This window comes from Pseudorasbora parva, chromosome 20 (assembly GCF_024679245.1).
Source record: "Pseudorasbora parva isolate DD20220531a chromosome 20, ASM2467924v1, whole genome shotgun sequence".
NCBI lineage: Eukaryota > Metazoa > Chordata > Actinopteri > Cypriniformes > Gobionidae > Pseudorasbora > Pseudorasbora parva.
Window position 1 is genome coordinate 2643772 of NC_090191.1, and position 17522 is coordinate 2661293.

The window sequence follows — 17522 nt, forward strand, 5'->3', positions numbered from 1 at the left end:
AGTGCAGTTGTGCACGTGTGTGTGTGTGTGTGTTTACGCGTGGTTTGTGTAGACAACACGGAATAGTAGCACATTTGAATGAAGAAGCGCGCTTATTTAGTTCAACATATTTCCCCACTCTTTGTGTATTGTTGTTTGGAGTGCTTTTACAATACACAAACATAAAGTTACACATATAGTGGCCAGCTAAACAAATGTACACGCACTACACATCGCATGCTCCATTGATCAATTTCTATATATAGTAATATATATAGTAACTATACGTGATCATGTTTGGGCTACTTGATGAGCATAGACACAGACATTTGAAGCAGTCTAACTCACCGCCCGCGGTTCTAACGTTGGGACTGCTCCATCCTTCAGCATTAGGCGATTGGAAAATCCGGCGTCAAGCTGGGCCTTGTTTATGAAACAGTCGGCACCGAAATGCAGCGAACAGATATAAACATTCGCGCAACTCAGTTGCTGATCCGGAAAAGCAAATTCCATCCACTGTTGCCTTAACGCGGGGTTTTGGGGGAATCTGTGCAGGACTGTCTTGGTCTGGCAACCAAAAACGCACTTTTTGATGTCATTGTTAATTGTGCACATTACCTGTGCAGCGCAGCCTACGAGCCAGCGCTTTGATGGGCGTAGCCTGTTGCTTTCGCTCTCTCCCTCTCTCTCTCTCTCTCTCACGCTCTTCCGGTAGAATTGTCCGTAAGGCCCATACAAGGAAATTCCGCCCCCATTAACGTCAAAGGGGACGCATGATCGCAAAAAACTTGCCGAAACTTATGACTAACCGGAAGTAGTATTTTTGACAAAGAAATACTCCCATCAAACGTCCACCTTAACTTTTGAAACTTTGTCCATGTGTAGTATGGGATTCCAAGTCTTTAACAGTGTAAAAAGATCAGTATGCATGAAACAGCATTTCACCCCCCCTTTAAGTAGTGGCGGGCTGGGTATGTAAACAAGGTGCAGGTATGAGTGATTATGAATTGCATGCAGGTGAGGGCCAGGGAGGATGATGGGAAATGTTGCAATGACATGGTGGATGTGATAAAGTCACATTAGTTGCCACCGCTGGGGAAGCAGCCCTGGTACACACATGCGCACATACATACTGATTTCATTCATTACCTGTCTCGTTCCTCCCTGCCGTTGCCACTATCAGAGGGACGGGTGCACACAGCATTACTGATAGCACATTGACAAACACCCATTTCTCCATTCTCTCCTCCATATCCATTTCCTGGTCATTTCATACACTTACACTGCCCATTCTTATTGTTTAGTCTCTGTGGTATTTGTCTGTGTGCAGTGTAGTCAGTCTTCCTGCGGGAAGCTGCGCTGGCCAAACCGAACGAGTGAGTGGCGGCCGCTTATGAGATTACGGCCTGGGTCGCGCTAGCGCGGTTCCACCAGAAGCTGGCGAAACCACTGTCTAGTGTGAATAGGTGTTTGTGTCTGTATTTATCTGTCAGGATTATGTGTTAAGTGTGTTATGTGTGAATGGATTGTGTTTATTTTAATTATAAATGGGGAATGGATTATTATTGATCACTTATAACAGATGGCAAGTAGATGAGGTACTTGCTTAGGTATTAAATGTTATATGTACCTGGAAATGGTATAGCCCAAAAAGGGGCGGAGTTTGGCCTATATAAACCCAGGCAAAACCTAAAGACAGGACTTGTTTTACCAAGTCGATGTGTGCTACTGTGATGCCTCAGCAAAACCAAGTAGTTTGTATACTGTGGATACCTGATTGGCTTGTATATAGACCTATATTCTTTTGAGTATTTTTCTTATTTTATTTATTTTTTTATTTATTTTGGATTGACAATTTTTTTGGACACTTGTTCATATTCTTCACTGTGGACGAACCTCTCTGACACTGTAAATAAATAGCACCTTGCACAAAAGTGCTTTTGCGAGTGCGCCATCATCTTTACATTCCTTTGTGGACCATATCATTAATATCCAAACCACTTCAGTAACACCTGTGGCAGTGTCCTAACCATATAGAATCCAAACATGATGAGTTTGGAAATTATCCTAAAGAACGGAAATGGTTATATTGAGAAAAGATTCTGTGATTAAATATAACCCCTCTTTCTGTAGATTAGTTGGTATAGGATCTAGCAAACATGTTTTTGGTTTTGATGCTTTAAAGGGGTGGTAAAACACATTCTTTTGAAGGCCTGATTGTGTTTGAGGAGTGCACAGTCACATGTTCATGCAAGTCTGGAGGAAAGGCTGTAGTTCCCTACCGGACGTTTGCTGTAGTCCATTAAATGTATTTCTTTAAAAGCAAATATCTCCCTTTGCTTTAAAGTTTGAACGTTGTAACTTTGCAGATGCTGTTTATGCTCAAACAGCAACATTACACACTAGCTAAAGTTAGAAAAGTGAAATTGTGTTTTACCACCCCTTTAAATGTTTTAATATCTTCAAGTCTGTTGTTTTGTGCCATTAAACTGGGCTTTTTGTCTCTTTTAGATCTGATGGCTCTGAAAGTGGAGAGTCAAGAACTAAATGAAATGGAAGAGAAAGATATGAATGGGCAACATCATGATTTCATAACTGGAGAAAAATATTTTAGCTGCTCACAGACTGAAAAGATTTCCTCACAAAAAATCACCCAAACGGCAGGAAAGAGTTTAATTAAAAAGCGACACCGTAAAGTCCACATGAGAGTTCACACTGGAGAGAAGCCGTTCAACCGCCAAGAGTGTGGAAAGAGCTTTATTAAAGAAGAAAACCATAAAACACACACAAGTATTCCCGCTGGAGGGAATCCTTACACCTGCCAGCAGTGTGGGAAGAGTTTCACTAAAATAGGGCATCTTAAAATCCACATGAGAGTTCACACTGGAGAGAAGCCTTACACCTGCCAACAGTGTGGGAAGAGTTTCACTCAAAAAGGGAGTCTCGGAGTCCACATGAGAGTTCACACTGGAGAGAAGCCTTATACCTGCCAACAGTGTGGGAAGAGTTTCACTAATACAGGGCATCTAAAAGTCCACATGAGAGTTCACACTGGAGAGAAGCCTTACACCTGCCTACAGTGTGGGAAGAGTTTCACTGAAACAGGGCATCTTAAAGTCCACATGAGAGTTCACACTGGAGAGAAGCCGTTCACCCGACAAGAGTGTGGGAAGAGCTTTATTAAAGAAGAATACCATAAAACACACACAAGTATTCCCGCTGGAGAGAAGCCTTATACCTGCCAGCAGTGTGGAAAGAGTTTCACTCAAAAAGGGAGTCTTAAAGCCCACATGAGAATTCACACTGGAGAGAAGCCTTACACCTGCCAACAGTGTGGGAAGAGTTTCACTCAAACAGGGTGTCTCAGAGTCCACATGAGAATTCACACTGGAGAGAAGCCTTTCACCTGCCAACAGTGTGGGAAGAGTTTCACTAAAACAGGGCATCTTAAAGTCCACATGAGAGTTCACACTGGAGAGAAGCCTTTCACCTGCCTACAGTGTGGAAAGAGTTTCACTGAACAGGGCATCTTAAAGTCCACATGAGATTTCACACTGGAGAGAAGCCTTTCACCTGCCCACAGTGTGGGAAGAGTTTCAATTATAAAGTGAGTCTTAAAGCCCACTTGAGAGTTCACACTGGAGTGAAGCCTTTCACCTGCCAACAGTGTGGGAAGAGTTTCACTCGAAAAGGAAACCTTGAGGGACACATGCAAATTCACACTGGAGGGAAGCCTTACACCTGCCAAGAGTGTGGAAAGAGTTTCACTCAAAAAGTGAGTCTCAGAGTCCACATGAGTGTTCACACTGGAGTGAAGCCTTACACCTGCCAACAGTGTGGAAAGAGTTTCACTCAAAAAGTGAGTCTCAGAGTCCACATGAGTGTTCACACTGGAGTGAAGCCTTACACCTGCCAACAGTGTGGAAAGAGTTTCAATTATAAAATACATTTTGATCACCACATGAGAATTCACACTGGAGAGAAGCCTTACACCTGCCAAGAGTGTGGGAAGAATTTCACTTATAAAGGGAATCTTAAAGTCCACATGAGAATTCACACTGGAGAGAAGCATTTCACCTGCCCACAGTGTGGAAAGAGTTTCACTCAAACAGGGAATCTTAAAGTCCACATGAAATTTCACAGTGGAGAGAAGCCTTACACCTGCCAACAGTGTGGAAAGAGCTTCTCTGAAAAAGGAAGACTTGAGGGACACATGAGAGTTCACACTGGAGAGAAGCCTTACACCTGCCTACAGTGTGGAAAGAGTTTCACTCAAACAGGGCATCTTAATGTCCACATGAGAGTTCACACTGGAGAGAGGCCTTACACCTGCCAACAGTGTGGAAAGAGTTTCACTCAAACATGGAGTCTCAGAGTCCACATGAGGATTCACACTGGAGAGAAGCCTTACACCTGCCAACAGTGTGGAAAGAGTTTCAATCACAAAGGAAACTTTGAGGGACACATGAGAGTTCATACTGGAGAGAAGCCTTACACCTGCCAAGAGTGTGGGAAGAATTTCACTTATAAAGTGAATCTTAAATCCCACATGAGATTTCACACTGGAGAGAAGCCTTCTTCTGAATAAGTACATCATCTGATCAAAACACACATGAGGAAGATGGAGTAAAACAAGCGATCATATGTAAGCAGATGTATATGCAAAATAACGTGATCATCAACAGTAAACATTATATAAATCAAAACAGCCCATAATGTTACTGAATGAAATGTGGACCCAGGACGAGCTCTGGGACTGTGAAGAATTAGGGGTGTTGATGGACTCCATCTACTCCATCTGTGTTTGATCATCGCTCTGAATCGGATCTGAATGTAGTCTTTAGCTCTATTCGCATGGGATTAGTATTTTCTAGGGAACTCTGTGATTTAGAAATTACTCTCCCACATCTAAATTTTGCGTGGCACATTTGCACGGGAAAAGCAAAGCCTGTGATTTTACTCGAATTTACTGACTTATCTCGCGGATATAATGCCAAGACTTGTAAATGTTTTTCGTTATAGATATAGCTGTATGAAATCATAAACGGTCATATGTATCGATATCGGTTTGATAGTTTTATAGTAATACAAATTATTTTGTTCAGTTAGAGAACAGACGCTGCAATTAAAACTGAACTGAGCACAGACCGGCGGCAGGAGTCAGATCTCATTTATAACGAGTGAAAAGCTGACAATATACGGCGGAAGATTAAGTTTCAAAGCTAAATGTAAAAGCGCCCATTTAAGCGAGCTTGTCATTGTACTGTTCTGTTGTGTTTTTCATTAAGAATTGTATTGATATTAATATTTAACACACCATTAAAGCAATTTGCTCCCAAATTGGTACTCACTCTATAGTGAAAGTATATAATCTGTGCAGGAATTCAAAACGGTGCGCATTATGAATGCAGCCTCCATTCTTTGTGAAAGATAAAGATAGAAATGAGCACAGGAAACAAAAACCTTGCAAAAATGATATACGATCCACTTAATCCTGGCCAAAATCACAGGCGCCGATTCGCACGGGACTATTATCACAGGACCTCAGTGCTCGGTGAAATATAGTAGGTCATTTGCGGGGGAATTTTTACTCTACAAATTACAGACATGGCCGATTCGCACGGCATTAAGATCACAGACACTCTCTACAATTATTATAAATTACCAGAGGTCCCCAGATAATACTAGTCCCATGTGAAATAGGGCTTTTGACAAAAATGTGATTTTTGTTCAAAATGTTGCTTTTTTTTAATGATTAATTTTTAAGTAGAGGCCTTTTAATTTTCATATTGCATACTCAGATATTCATACAACAAAATATTCTATGGGCCATCATATTTTTCTGAAAAATATCATAAACCCTGGCTGTGGCTGGCAACTTTTTATTGGTTTTGATATTTAACATATTAAAGTAAAATGGAATAAAAAAATAAAACAAAACAAAACAACAACATTGATGACAGAATAATTTATAGAATAAATACACAAATACTTAATATAGGATCAAGTGTCTTGTCTGGTTCCGTACCAAAAAGATATCATATAGGCGTAATGTCTAAAGGAGTTTCCAAAACTTTAGCTGTCAGATCATGTACCTCTTTCCAAAAATACTAAAGTTTTCTACATTCCCAGAAGTTGTGCGTAATTGATCCTGTATATGTTTTGCATCTCCGACATCTATTTGATACATTAGGATATATTTTGCTCCGGTGTAGTAGGGTGAGGTACATCCTGTGCATAAATGTAAAGTTCTGTTCTGTGATTTTGTTGCAGGATAATGAAATAAAGACATTGTTACATATAGTCCCCCACTGGTTTACATCGCTGGCAACTAAAAAAGAGTTAATATGTATGGAGACAGAAAAGACTCATTCATAATTTACGCAAAACACATGATGCACACGTGTAGCCAATTTGACATGCATGAATCCAAATTCACGTGCTCAAAAAACTATTCACGTGTGCAAAATTAATACATTTCACAAGTGCAAAATTGAATGTGAATGTGCAAATCGTCATTCGCGTGTGATTTCCTCCCACCCGGATCGGTCATATTCTTTAGCCAATCAGATTTAGGCTTATCAATCGGCCAATCATAGGCCCACCTGATGTTTTTTTTTTTTTATCAGGGCCCAAGCCCTGAAAGGGCGCAGAGCCCTATCTTTCTTCTAAGGACAATTTAGCTTTTTCGACTATTCGGGCACTTTCGGGGCCCTTATCATGCTCGAAAACTCTTGAAACTTTGCACACACATCGGAATCTGCGGCCATCAGGGCCGGACCAAAGCTGGTACCTGGGCGTGGCAGGGGGGCTCGACAGCGCCCCCTAAAGTGGGGTCTGAAAACATGGTCTATAAATTAAACACACTTGCACGTACATGTATGAAACTCGGTACACATATAGATCTCATCGGGCCAAACAACTTTCGTGCTCTAAGTTATGCGTCAGCCCAACAGGAAATGAGCTATTATGGGTTGTTCGGAAAACGCATGCTCTGGAATTTAACATACTCCTCCTGGACGATTCACACAATCAGCACCAAACTCGGTCAGCATGAAGTCAAGACACTGAGAATGCTAAATTGCGAGCAACTTTTTGATATCTCAAACGGTTAGGCTGTGGCGAGGAGACTAATTTATGGCGAGAAAAGGGAAACAAGAAGTGTGTTATAACTTCTGCATTCATTAATTCATTTTGATTAAACTTCAGCTGTGTGTTCGTTGTAAGAGGCCGATCACATGGATATGACTTTTGTGAGTCAAAGTTATAGCGCCACCAACTGGCAGCAGGAAGTGTGTCACTTTCAAAATGCTTTGAAATCACCATCTTATTTTTACCCGATTTACTTCAAACTTCATCAGTATTATGTCAAAACATAGCAGATATAAAGCTGGTAAGCACTTCCTGATATTGTATATACTGTTGCCACGGCAACACATCAAACTATAACATTCTTTTTCGCTGCTTTTGAGACTCTTAAAATGCTTTAAATTACATGAAACTCAACACACACATCATACATGCTGTCCAGTAGATATGGCCAAAGACTTAAAAACGGGCATGGTGGAGGAGCTCAGTAGCGCCATCTTTTGACAAATGTAATGCAATCTTTTGTCAAAAGTGGGGGGGTTAGTTTTATCTTCAGTCACCAAACTCTGTATATATATTGTTCTCTTTGAGCCAAACAACTTTCTAATTTACAGTCATTAGCTTCGACGAACAGGAACTCAGGTATTTAGGGCTTAAGGTGTGAGGACCTTATTGTAATTGCTCAAACCATCATTTTTCTTTTCCCAAATGAATTACATTTTTGAGGGCCTAAACACGCATGAAAACTCATGAAACTTTGCACACGCATCAGAAGTGGTGAAAACATACATCTGATTTGGGTTTCAGAATTCGGTGTGGCAAAATGGTTCGATAGCGCCACCTACAAAATTTAAATTAAGCGGCATTCGCGCTATGTTTCATGTATGAGTATGAAAATTCGGTAGACGCATTCAACAGCCCAATACCTACAAAAAAGACCCAGGGTGCCAAATCTGAAAAACCAACAGGAACTGAGATATTTTGAACTTTCTTTGGTAAATTGGTGCAGTTTTTGCCATTTCCAGACGTTGTACTTTAACAAACTCCTCCTAGAGATTTAATCATATCAACATCGTATTTGCACAGTCTAATCTAAAGGCCTTTGTGGTGTTAAATTGGGAAGATCTTGAGTTTTCCCTGAAGGGTGTGTCCGTGACGGCCTCACAAATGTTGATGTTTCGCCATGACACAGGAATTTGTTGTATCTCAAGCATACAATGTCCGATCTGCCTCAAACTTCACATGTTTGACAAGAGTCCTGGCCTGAAGACATCTACATTCCAATATTCAGTCAAAGTTATAGCGCCACCAACTGGCAGCAGGATGTGTCACTTTTTGAAAAAATTTTGAATCACTGTCTTACTTTCATTATCAGTATAATGTGAAAACATGACAGATATAGACATACGAATGGATTCCTGATATTTTATATACTGTTGCTATGGCAAAGTGTCATTTTAATTATCTTTTTGGGTGTTTTTGAGACTTAGCATGCTTGAAATTGTGTGTGTGTGTGTGTGTGTGTGTGTGTGTGTGTGTGTGTGTGTGTGTGTGTGTGTGTGTGTGTGTGTGTGTGTGTGTGTGTGTGTGTGTGTGTGTGTTTGTGTGCGTGTTTTCTATACGTGGGCTTTACAGAAGGTCATTAGCTGTTTTTGAAAAGACAAGGTCTTAAAATTAATTATTTACTGATAAAAATCAAATTGATTTAAAAAGTAAATTTCACATGATTTTCTAGTTTATAAGATATCTGGGTATCACCAGACCAAGCTCAATTTAAGATTGATCAATGAGCATTATTTGAATGACTCTGTATGCAATTGGATAGTAAACTAAAGCTATAGCGTGCCAGGTGAATAAGTTTGTCTGTGATTTGTTCCCGCAAAAGTGTAACAGAAGCAGTAGAAATGAATGTACGGGTTTTCAGACTGTGTTGCAGGGCGAAGTCAAATCGCTGGTAGGTCAGGCTGGGTTTACCCAGTCAGTCTAAGTAAATTTTATAATAAAGTTTATAATAAACTTCCATAAAATTTAGACGCGCATCTTACTCTTACCTGACACTAATATTAAAATCATTGCTGCAGTTTCTGTGATTTGGCTCCAATTGGTCATTTTGTAATTAACATTTTTTATTGGATGCTACAAATATTGAAATGAAAGCATGCTTAATTGCATAAGATTGTAAATAGCTATGGTAGGTCAAAAACACATGAAGAGAAGTGTTAGGATAATACAATATCACCTTTCGGACGGTATTCTGGGCTCATTTGAAATTGATGTGACATCATCTGACATGAAATTGATTAATTAAATTTAATTGATCTCATAGATGTGACTGTTGTGGTTCGTTGTCATAGCAGCACCAACTGCTGCAGTTAATGTGGTGAATCCAACTTCATTTGTAGGGCACTAACAATATAGTTTTATATAATTAGTTTAATAATTGTTAATAAAATAAAAAGACCATGAATTAAATACTGACCTTCTGGACTTTGCACATATTTGAAAATTACCTATTATATCATATTACATTAGAATTCATCTATATTTAAATTACATCATGGGTGTGGCTTGTGGTCATAGCGGCACCAGCTGCTGCGGTAAATGTGGCATATTTGAGCGATTTTAAAATACTCTCCTGTTTAAATGCATATTGCCTGTCTTGCACAATTTGCCTGAAGCCACCGGGGTGGTGGTGCCACCGGCTTGGGCCCGTCATCGCTGCTCGCAGCTTTAATTATTATTTATTATTTTTTTACGCGACTATTTGGGCATTTTTGGGGCCCTTCCCATGCTCGAAAACTCTTGAAACTTTGCACACGCATCAGAATGCGCGGCCATCAGGGCCGGGCTAAGGCTGGGACCCGGGCGTGGCAGGGGGGCTCGACAGCGCCCCCTAAAGTGGGGTCTGAAAACGTGGTCTATAAATCAAACACACTTTCCCGTACATATATGAAACTTGGTACACATATAGAGCTCATCGGGCCAAACAACTTTCGTGCTCTAAGTTATGTGTCAGCCCAACAGGAAGTGAGCTATTATGGGTTGTTCGGAAAACGCATGCTCTGGAATTTGCGATACTCCTCCTAGACGATTCACCCGATCAGCACCAAACTCGGTCAGCGTGAAGTCAACACACTGAGGATGCCAAATTGCGAGCAACTTTTTGATATCTCAAACGGTTAGGCTGTGGCGAGGAGACAAATTTATGGCGAGAAAAGGGAAACAGGAAGTGTGTTATAACTTCTGCATTCATTAATTCATTTTGATTAAACTTCAGCTGTGTGTTCGTTGTAAGAGGCCGATCACATGGATATGACTTTTGTGAGTCAAAGTTATAGCGCCACCAACTGGCAGCAGGAAGTGTGTCACTTTCAAAATGCTTTGAAATCACCATCTTATTTTTACCCGATTTACTTCAAACTTCATCAGTATTATGTCAAAACATAGCAGATATAAAGCTGGTAAGCACTTCCTGATATTGTATATACTGTTGCCACGGCAACACATCAAACTATAACATTCTTTTTCGCTGCTTTTGAGACTCTTAAAATGCTTCAAATTACATGAAACTCAACACACACATCATACATGCGGTCCAGTAGATATGGGCAAAGACTTAAAAACGGGCATGGTGGAGGAGCTCAGTAGCGCCATCTTTTGACAAATGTAATGCAATCTTTTGTCAAAAGTGGGGGGGGGGGGGTTAGTTTTATCTTCAGTCACCAAACTCTGTATATATATTGTTCTCTTTGAGCCGAACAACTTTCTAATTTACAGTCATTAGCTCCGACGAACAGGAACTCAGGTATTTAGGGCTTAAGGTGTGAGGACCTTATTGTAATTGCTCAAACCATCATTTTTCTTTTCCCAAATGAATTACATTTTTGAGGGCCTAAACACGCATGAAAACTCATGAAACTTTGCACACGCATCAGAAGTGGTGAAAACATACATCTGATTTGGGTTTCAGAATTCGGTGTGGCAAAATGGTTCGATAGCGCCACCTACAAAATTTAAATTAAGCGGCATTCGCGCTATGTTTCATGTATGAGTATGAAAATTCGGTAGACGCATTTAACAGCCCAATACCTACAAAAAAGACCCAGGGTGCCAAATCTGAAAAACCAACAGGAACTGAGATATTTTGAACTTTCTTTGGTAAATTGGTGCAGTTTTTGCCATTTCCAGACGTTGTACTTTAACAAACTCCTCCTAGAGATTTAATCATATCAACATCGTATTTGCACAGTCTAATCTAAAGGCCTTTGTGGTGTTAAATTGGGAAGATCTTGAGTTTTCCCTGAAGGGTGTGTCCGTGACGGCCTCACAAATGTTGATGTTTCGCCATGACACAGGAATTTGTTGTATCTCAAGCATACAATGTCCGATCTGCCTCAAACTTCACATGTTTGACAAGAGTCCTGGCCTGAAGACATCTACATTCCAATATTCAGTCAAAGTTATAGCGCCACCAACTGGCAGCAGGATGTCACTTTTTGAAAAAATTTTGAATCACTGTCTTACTTTCATTATCAGTATAATGTGAAAACATGACAGATATAGACATACGAATGGATTCCTGATATTTTATATACTGTTGCTATGGCAAAGTGTCATTTTAATTATCTTTTTGGGTGTTTTTGAGACTTAGCATGCTTGAAATTGTGTGTGTGTGTGTGTGTGTGTTTGTGTGCGTGTTTTCTATACGTGGGCTTTACATTAGCTGTTTTTGAAAAGACAAGGTCTTAAAATTAATTATTTACTGATAAAAATCAAATTGATTTAAAAAGTAAATTTCACATGATTTTCTAGTTTATAAGTTGTCTGGGTATCACCAGACCAAGCTCAATTTAAGATTGATCAATGAGCATTATTTGAATGACTCTGTATGCAATTGGATAGTAAACTAAAGCTATAGCGTGCCAGGTGAATACGTTTGTCTGTGATTTGTTCCCGCAAAAGTGTAACAGAAGCAGTAGAAATGAATGTACGGGTTTTCAGACTGTGTTGCAGGGCGAAGTCAAAATCGCTGGCAGATCAGGCTGGGTTTACCCAGTCAGTCTAAGTAAATTTTATAATAAAGTTTATAATAAACTTCCATAAAATTTAGACGCACATCTTACTCTTACCTGACACTAATATTAAAATCATTGCTGCAGTTTCTGTGATTTGGCTCCAATTGGTAATTTTGTAATTAACATTTTTTATTGGATGCTACAAATATTGAAATGAAAGCATGCTTAATTGCATAAAATTGTAAATAGCTATGGTAGGTCAAAAACACATGAAGAGAAGTGTTAGGATAATACAATATCACCATTCGGACGGTATTTTGCGCTCATTTGAAATTGATGTGACATCATCTGACATGAAATTGATTAATTAAATTTAATTGATCTCATAGATGTGACTGTTGTGGTTCGTAGTCATAGCAGCACCAACTGCTGCAGTTAATGTGGTGAATCCAACTTCATTTGTAGGGCATTAACAATATAGTTTTATATAATTAGTTTAATAATTGTGTTAATAAAATAAAAAGACCATGAATTAAATACTGACCTTCTGGACTTTGCACATATTTGAAAATTACCTATTATATCATATTACATTAGAATTCATCTATATTTAAATTACATCATGGGTGTGGCTTGTGGTCATAGCGGCACCAGCTGCTGCGGTAAATGTGGCATATTTGAGCGATTTTAAAATACTCTCCTGTTTAAATGCATATTGCCTGTCTTGCACAATTTGCCTGAAGCCCCCGGGGTGGTGGTGCCACCGGCTTGGGCCCGTCATCGCTGCTCGCAGCTTTTATTTTTTATTTTTTTTATTTTTTTTACAAATGTTTCAGAAATAATTCTTTGAGCATTTCCATGAGATCGTGAAATCATAATAAGAAAAAAACATAAAGGAAATAAGATAATGGCAAAAACAAGAACAGAATGAAGGGTATACATGTGTACTCAAGTTAAAGATGAGGAGTTAAATTGTTTGTAAATGTCCATAGTTCTGGTTGCTTTGCGGTTTGAGAGTCCTTGTAAAGTTTCAAAATAAATCTTCATGTCAGCCTTAAAATGGAAGATTGGGAATTCTTTCAGGCCATTTACATTTGTGTATGTAGAACTTCCCAAGTAATATTATAAGATTTAATAAAGAAAATATGACTCTTTTCTATACCTTTTTTGTCATGATAAAAAATAGCATCTCTTTTCTTTATGTTAATTTTGGTTCCACTTAACATATTAAATAAATATTCTACATCGACCCAAAAGAACTGAACATACATACAATCAAAAAAAAGATGCAAAATAGTTTCAGGGTATATTTTACAAAATACACAACATTCAGATAGATCAGTTTTATATCTTTTTAAGAACTGGTTTGTTGGATAAACTGTATGAATAATTTTAAAATATATTTCATTAACTTTATTATTAACACAATATTTGTTATTATAAGTCCAGATCAATCTCCAATTAATATTCTCAAAATGGTTATTCCAAAAATATCTACCTCGAAATGTTACAGGGCATTGAATCAGACTTCTAAAAAAATGTATTATTGCATTTGGTATCCTTAATATCTACACCATTCAACAATATCTGCCTTTTAAAATATGAATTTTTTGGAGGTTCACTAATGCCTTGCAAAACTCTCAAAAAACCTGGTGGTATCGCGTCAAATACAATACTGTATTCTCGTGGAGATATTGGAATACCAAATGTCTTTAAAAATTCAGTGTATGTAAATAAATAGCCCTCTTCATTTATTAATTGTGAGACCATAAGAATATCATTTTTAACCCAGTTATCGTAGAAGATTAATTTTTTCTTATATTTAACAATTTTATTATTCCATATTAACTGTTTATGGGGAGAAAAATTATGTTTGTGTATAAGGAGCCAACTATTACAGTCACTATATAAAGTTTGAATTGCTCTTTTTAAGTACTGACCAAAACCAAAAAAGTCTAATAGATCAAATAAAAATTCATGTTTTACAGTATCAAAGGCTTTGTATATATCTATAAGTGAATATAGCTATTTTCAGTAATGTAATCCTTATAATCAATTAAGTCTAATATTATTACTGCTATGTCATCCTTGCATAAAGCCAGACTGACTATCATCTATAAGTGTGTCTAAGCATAACTTTATTCTTTGTGCGAAAATATGAGCCAGTAGTTTTGCATCATTGTTTATCAAGGTTATGGGCCTCCAATTGTCAAGAAGCAGACAATCCTTATTGGGTTTAGGTAACAATGTAATTAAGCCTTGACACATAGATGAGGGGAGTCTACCGTTTTCTATACCCTCCTTAAAAACCAGTAATAAAAACTCTGAAATATTATCTTGAAATACTTTATAAAATTCACCTGTAAGGCCATCGTTTCCTGGGGATTTATTATCTTTTAACTTACTGGTGTTTTTTTAAGTTCTTCTAGGGACCCACCTGATGTTACGTCATCAGCTTTCGACCACAGTTCGTCATGGCTAAGCAGAGTATGTGCAATTTGATCTGTTCATTTCTGTTGAAATAAATCAACTTTTTGATGGTATTCTAATTATATGAGCAGCACCTGTTTAATGTGTACCATGTGCTTTTTCTCTCAAGTGCTGATTCAGAGTAGATGAAGCAGTTCTTATATCACCAAGAGCCCCCTCTTCTAAAAACCATAACTTTGTTTTACTCAGATTCACCGTCATGCCATAAAGGTTACAGAATATTTCCAGCTGTTCAATTTCTTTCTGCAACCCTCCTGATATATTAGTGATATCTTCAGCGTACAGCAGGGTCTGCACTTCTGTGATTCTCTCGATCTGAATACTTTTACCATTTTCCTTGAGCATGTTATATATTCATTTAGGAAAATAATAAACAAAAGTGAACTCATGCAGCCCTGTCGTACACCAGTGCTTCAGCCAAAATATCCTGTTAAACCATCAGTTCCTTTCACACATGATTTAAGTTTAGAATACATAGATTTCAATACCTCAGAAACTTTTCCTCCAATGCCATTCTTAATGAGTGAAATACAGAAGACTGGATGCTATCAAAAGCTTTGGAGAAATCACAAAATATTTGTTGAGTCTGTGGTACTATATTATAAAATTATATAGATAAAATATATCGACAAACGTTTACTGGCTTTGATTAAACTCAATAAACGAAATAAGTTAAAAAAAATATATATATATAACAAATTAAAAGTTCTCTGCCCCTTGTATAAATGATTTCTGGACACAAACATTTGTGTTTAGCATTGACTGAATCTCACATATTAGATGTGGTTCAAACTCTCTCTTTGGTAGTTATTTTTAGCACATCACTGACCAACACGCATTTAAATATGTATTGAAGAATTAAACTGAAATGTGTTTTATTGTTTGTATGTGAATGTCTCTACACACATCTGTGACTTCAGCATGTGATCAGGACTTTTATTTTGTAGTGGAGTTGTGACGTCATAAGGCTGCGCCGCGCTCCTGCATCTGTTGTGATTCTGCTGAAGAAAGGTTTGTGTTTTAAGCTTTTAAAGTGTTTAAATCAATAAAAACTGTTCGGTCAATGTTATAGTTTCAACAAGAACAGTTTAATGAATGTTTGATTATTGAACTTTACATTTTAATGCGTTTTCTAACATTAATTAACTTTATTTTTCATTCACACGTGTAACAGAAAAGATGCGTCTCATTTCTCTCTTTATATCATGAATTAGTTTATCATAAACATGGAGAGTAAATTATTACATGTAAATACAATATATGCATTAAATTCACTATCATCCACAAATAATAAAACATTTATCAAACACAAAGAATTGGTATCAAAGTAATATAGTGCCAAATCACGGACACAGTAGCACTCCTAGAGATAATAATAATAGCAGGAACATTAAAAATATATAATTACATGTGATAACGAGTTTGGATCGCTTTAGGCCATTCCTTTAGTGTCTATTTAAATGTTGAGTAATTTGTACTATCCGTTAATTGAGTTAGTAGAGTATTCCAGTAATGAATGGCTTTAACTGAAAAGATTATTTGTAGTGTCTGTTTGCAAAGAGAGTCGATTGATTTTAAAGTTGTTGTGTTTGCTTGTGACCAGATAGTAAAGAATGAGCAAAAATAATTGAGTGCATACAGTTTTGCTGTCTCTGTTGTTAAATATGGTCTTATATGCCTATAGTTAGCCAAATTAAATGTAATAAAGTTAAATGTGTAAATGTTACAAGAACAGCAAACACTAGTAATGAAAACTTCTGTAAAGCAACTGCTAATGTTCTCACTGAAGTGTAATCTATTAAATGTAATCTAAAGATAAAACATTTATCATAAAATGTCTAAATATGAACCTACTATATAAATTGTGTTCTTTTATTAATTTGTAGTTTTTAGAGAGTTTGTTGTTGTGGAATCAGGTCATTTAAGGCCATTAACTCTCACTCTGACTGACTCTCTTACCAGTGACTGAACTACTGATGTAGTTTGGATGTGTTTTTTATTTCTGTGATTATTCTTATCTCAAAGATGGCGTTTATTAAAGAGGAGTGTGAAGACGTGAAGATTGAAGAAACATTGAGAGTCAAACATGAAGAAACTGAGGAACAAACAAAGATGGCGTTTATTAAAGAGGAGAGTGAAGACGTGAAGATTGAAGAAACATTGAGAGTGAAACATGAAGAAACTGAGGAACAAACAGGTTGGTTTCATTCTCAAAGCTGAACTAGCCTGGCTGTGCATCACAATGTTGCCTAATCATCAACATATTATGTATAAATAATTGTGTAATATATATATATATTAGGGCTGGGCAAGTTAACGCATTATCACATTAACGCATTAATTAATTAACGCAGACAATTATTTTATCGTGCATTAACGTAGTTATTTATTATTACATTGGAAGCCCGTTGCTCACTGCCTCTGAATACACACACAGACAAACCATTGGTCACAGGAGCATATTTTTATAACCTTTTTTGTTCCATTTCACCCGTGATTTCACTGACAAAAATAGTTCCTAAAGAAAGCAACACTCAGTGCGGTGTTTTGTTACTGAATGATTCAGCGTTTGAACGACTCAATGACTCACTTATGAAGACGATCACTTGCTGCCCCCTATTGGCGGTTATGTTTAAAAGTATGATTGCATGTTTTATTGAGAACATCAATCTTATAACATTAATTATTGCAGCTGTATTTTTTGCATTTTATATTATTTCATTTGATTGGTAACAGCCTATGTTGTTGCCTAGCAACGAGGGGGAGAGGACGCTGGCGTTGTCTGTTCGCCGCTTTTCCACCCGATTTTAATTTATATACGTTACTTATAAACTTTATTTTAATTTTATTTTTTGTCAGTAACTAGTACATTCAGTCAATGCTAATTTTGGGACATTGCTTGGATCTTATCGTCTCGGATAGCTCTTCTCGGCTGTTGACAGTTGGCAA

The 17522-nt window shown here is 37.6% G+C and overlaps 2 protein-coding genes and 1 pseudogene across 3 annotated transcripts in view; all 3 read left to right on the plus strand.

Annotated features, from left to right (window-relative positions):
• Positions 1-6265, plus strand: part of LOC137049968 (zinc finger protein 850-like) — a 58534-nt pseudogene extending 52269 nt beyond the window's left edge.
• LOC137049965 (zinc finger protein 91-like) overlaps positions 1-9474 on the plus strand; it is a 284608-nt gene extending 275134 nt beyond the window's left edge. Inside the window, exon 13 of the mRNA XM_067428716.1 lies at positions 6253-9474. The gene's annotated coding sequence lies outside the window, so the exon portion shown is untranslated. The remainder of the gene's footprint in view (positions 1-6252) is intronic.
• A 7124-nt stretch (positions 9475-16598) lies between these two features.
• Positions 16599-17522, plus strand: part of LOC137049289 (gastrula zinc finger protein XlCGF57.1-like) — a 29046-nt gene continuing 28122 nt past the window's right edge. For both annotated transcript variants that reach the window (XR_010899571.1, XM_067427792.1), the window contains exon 1: positions 16599-16770. Coding sequence is in view for 1 of the 2 variants with exons in the window: in XM_067427792.1 (XP_067283893.1) it covers positions 16599-16770 (172 nt within the window). In the remaining variant the exon portion in view is untranslated. The remainder of the gene's footprint in view (positions 16771-17522) is intronic.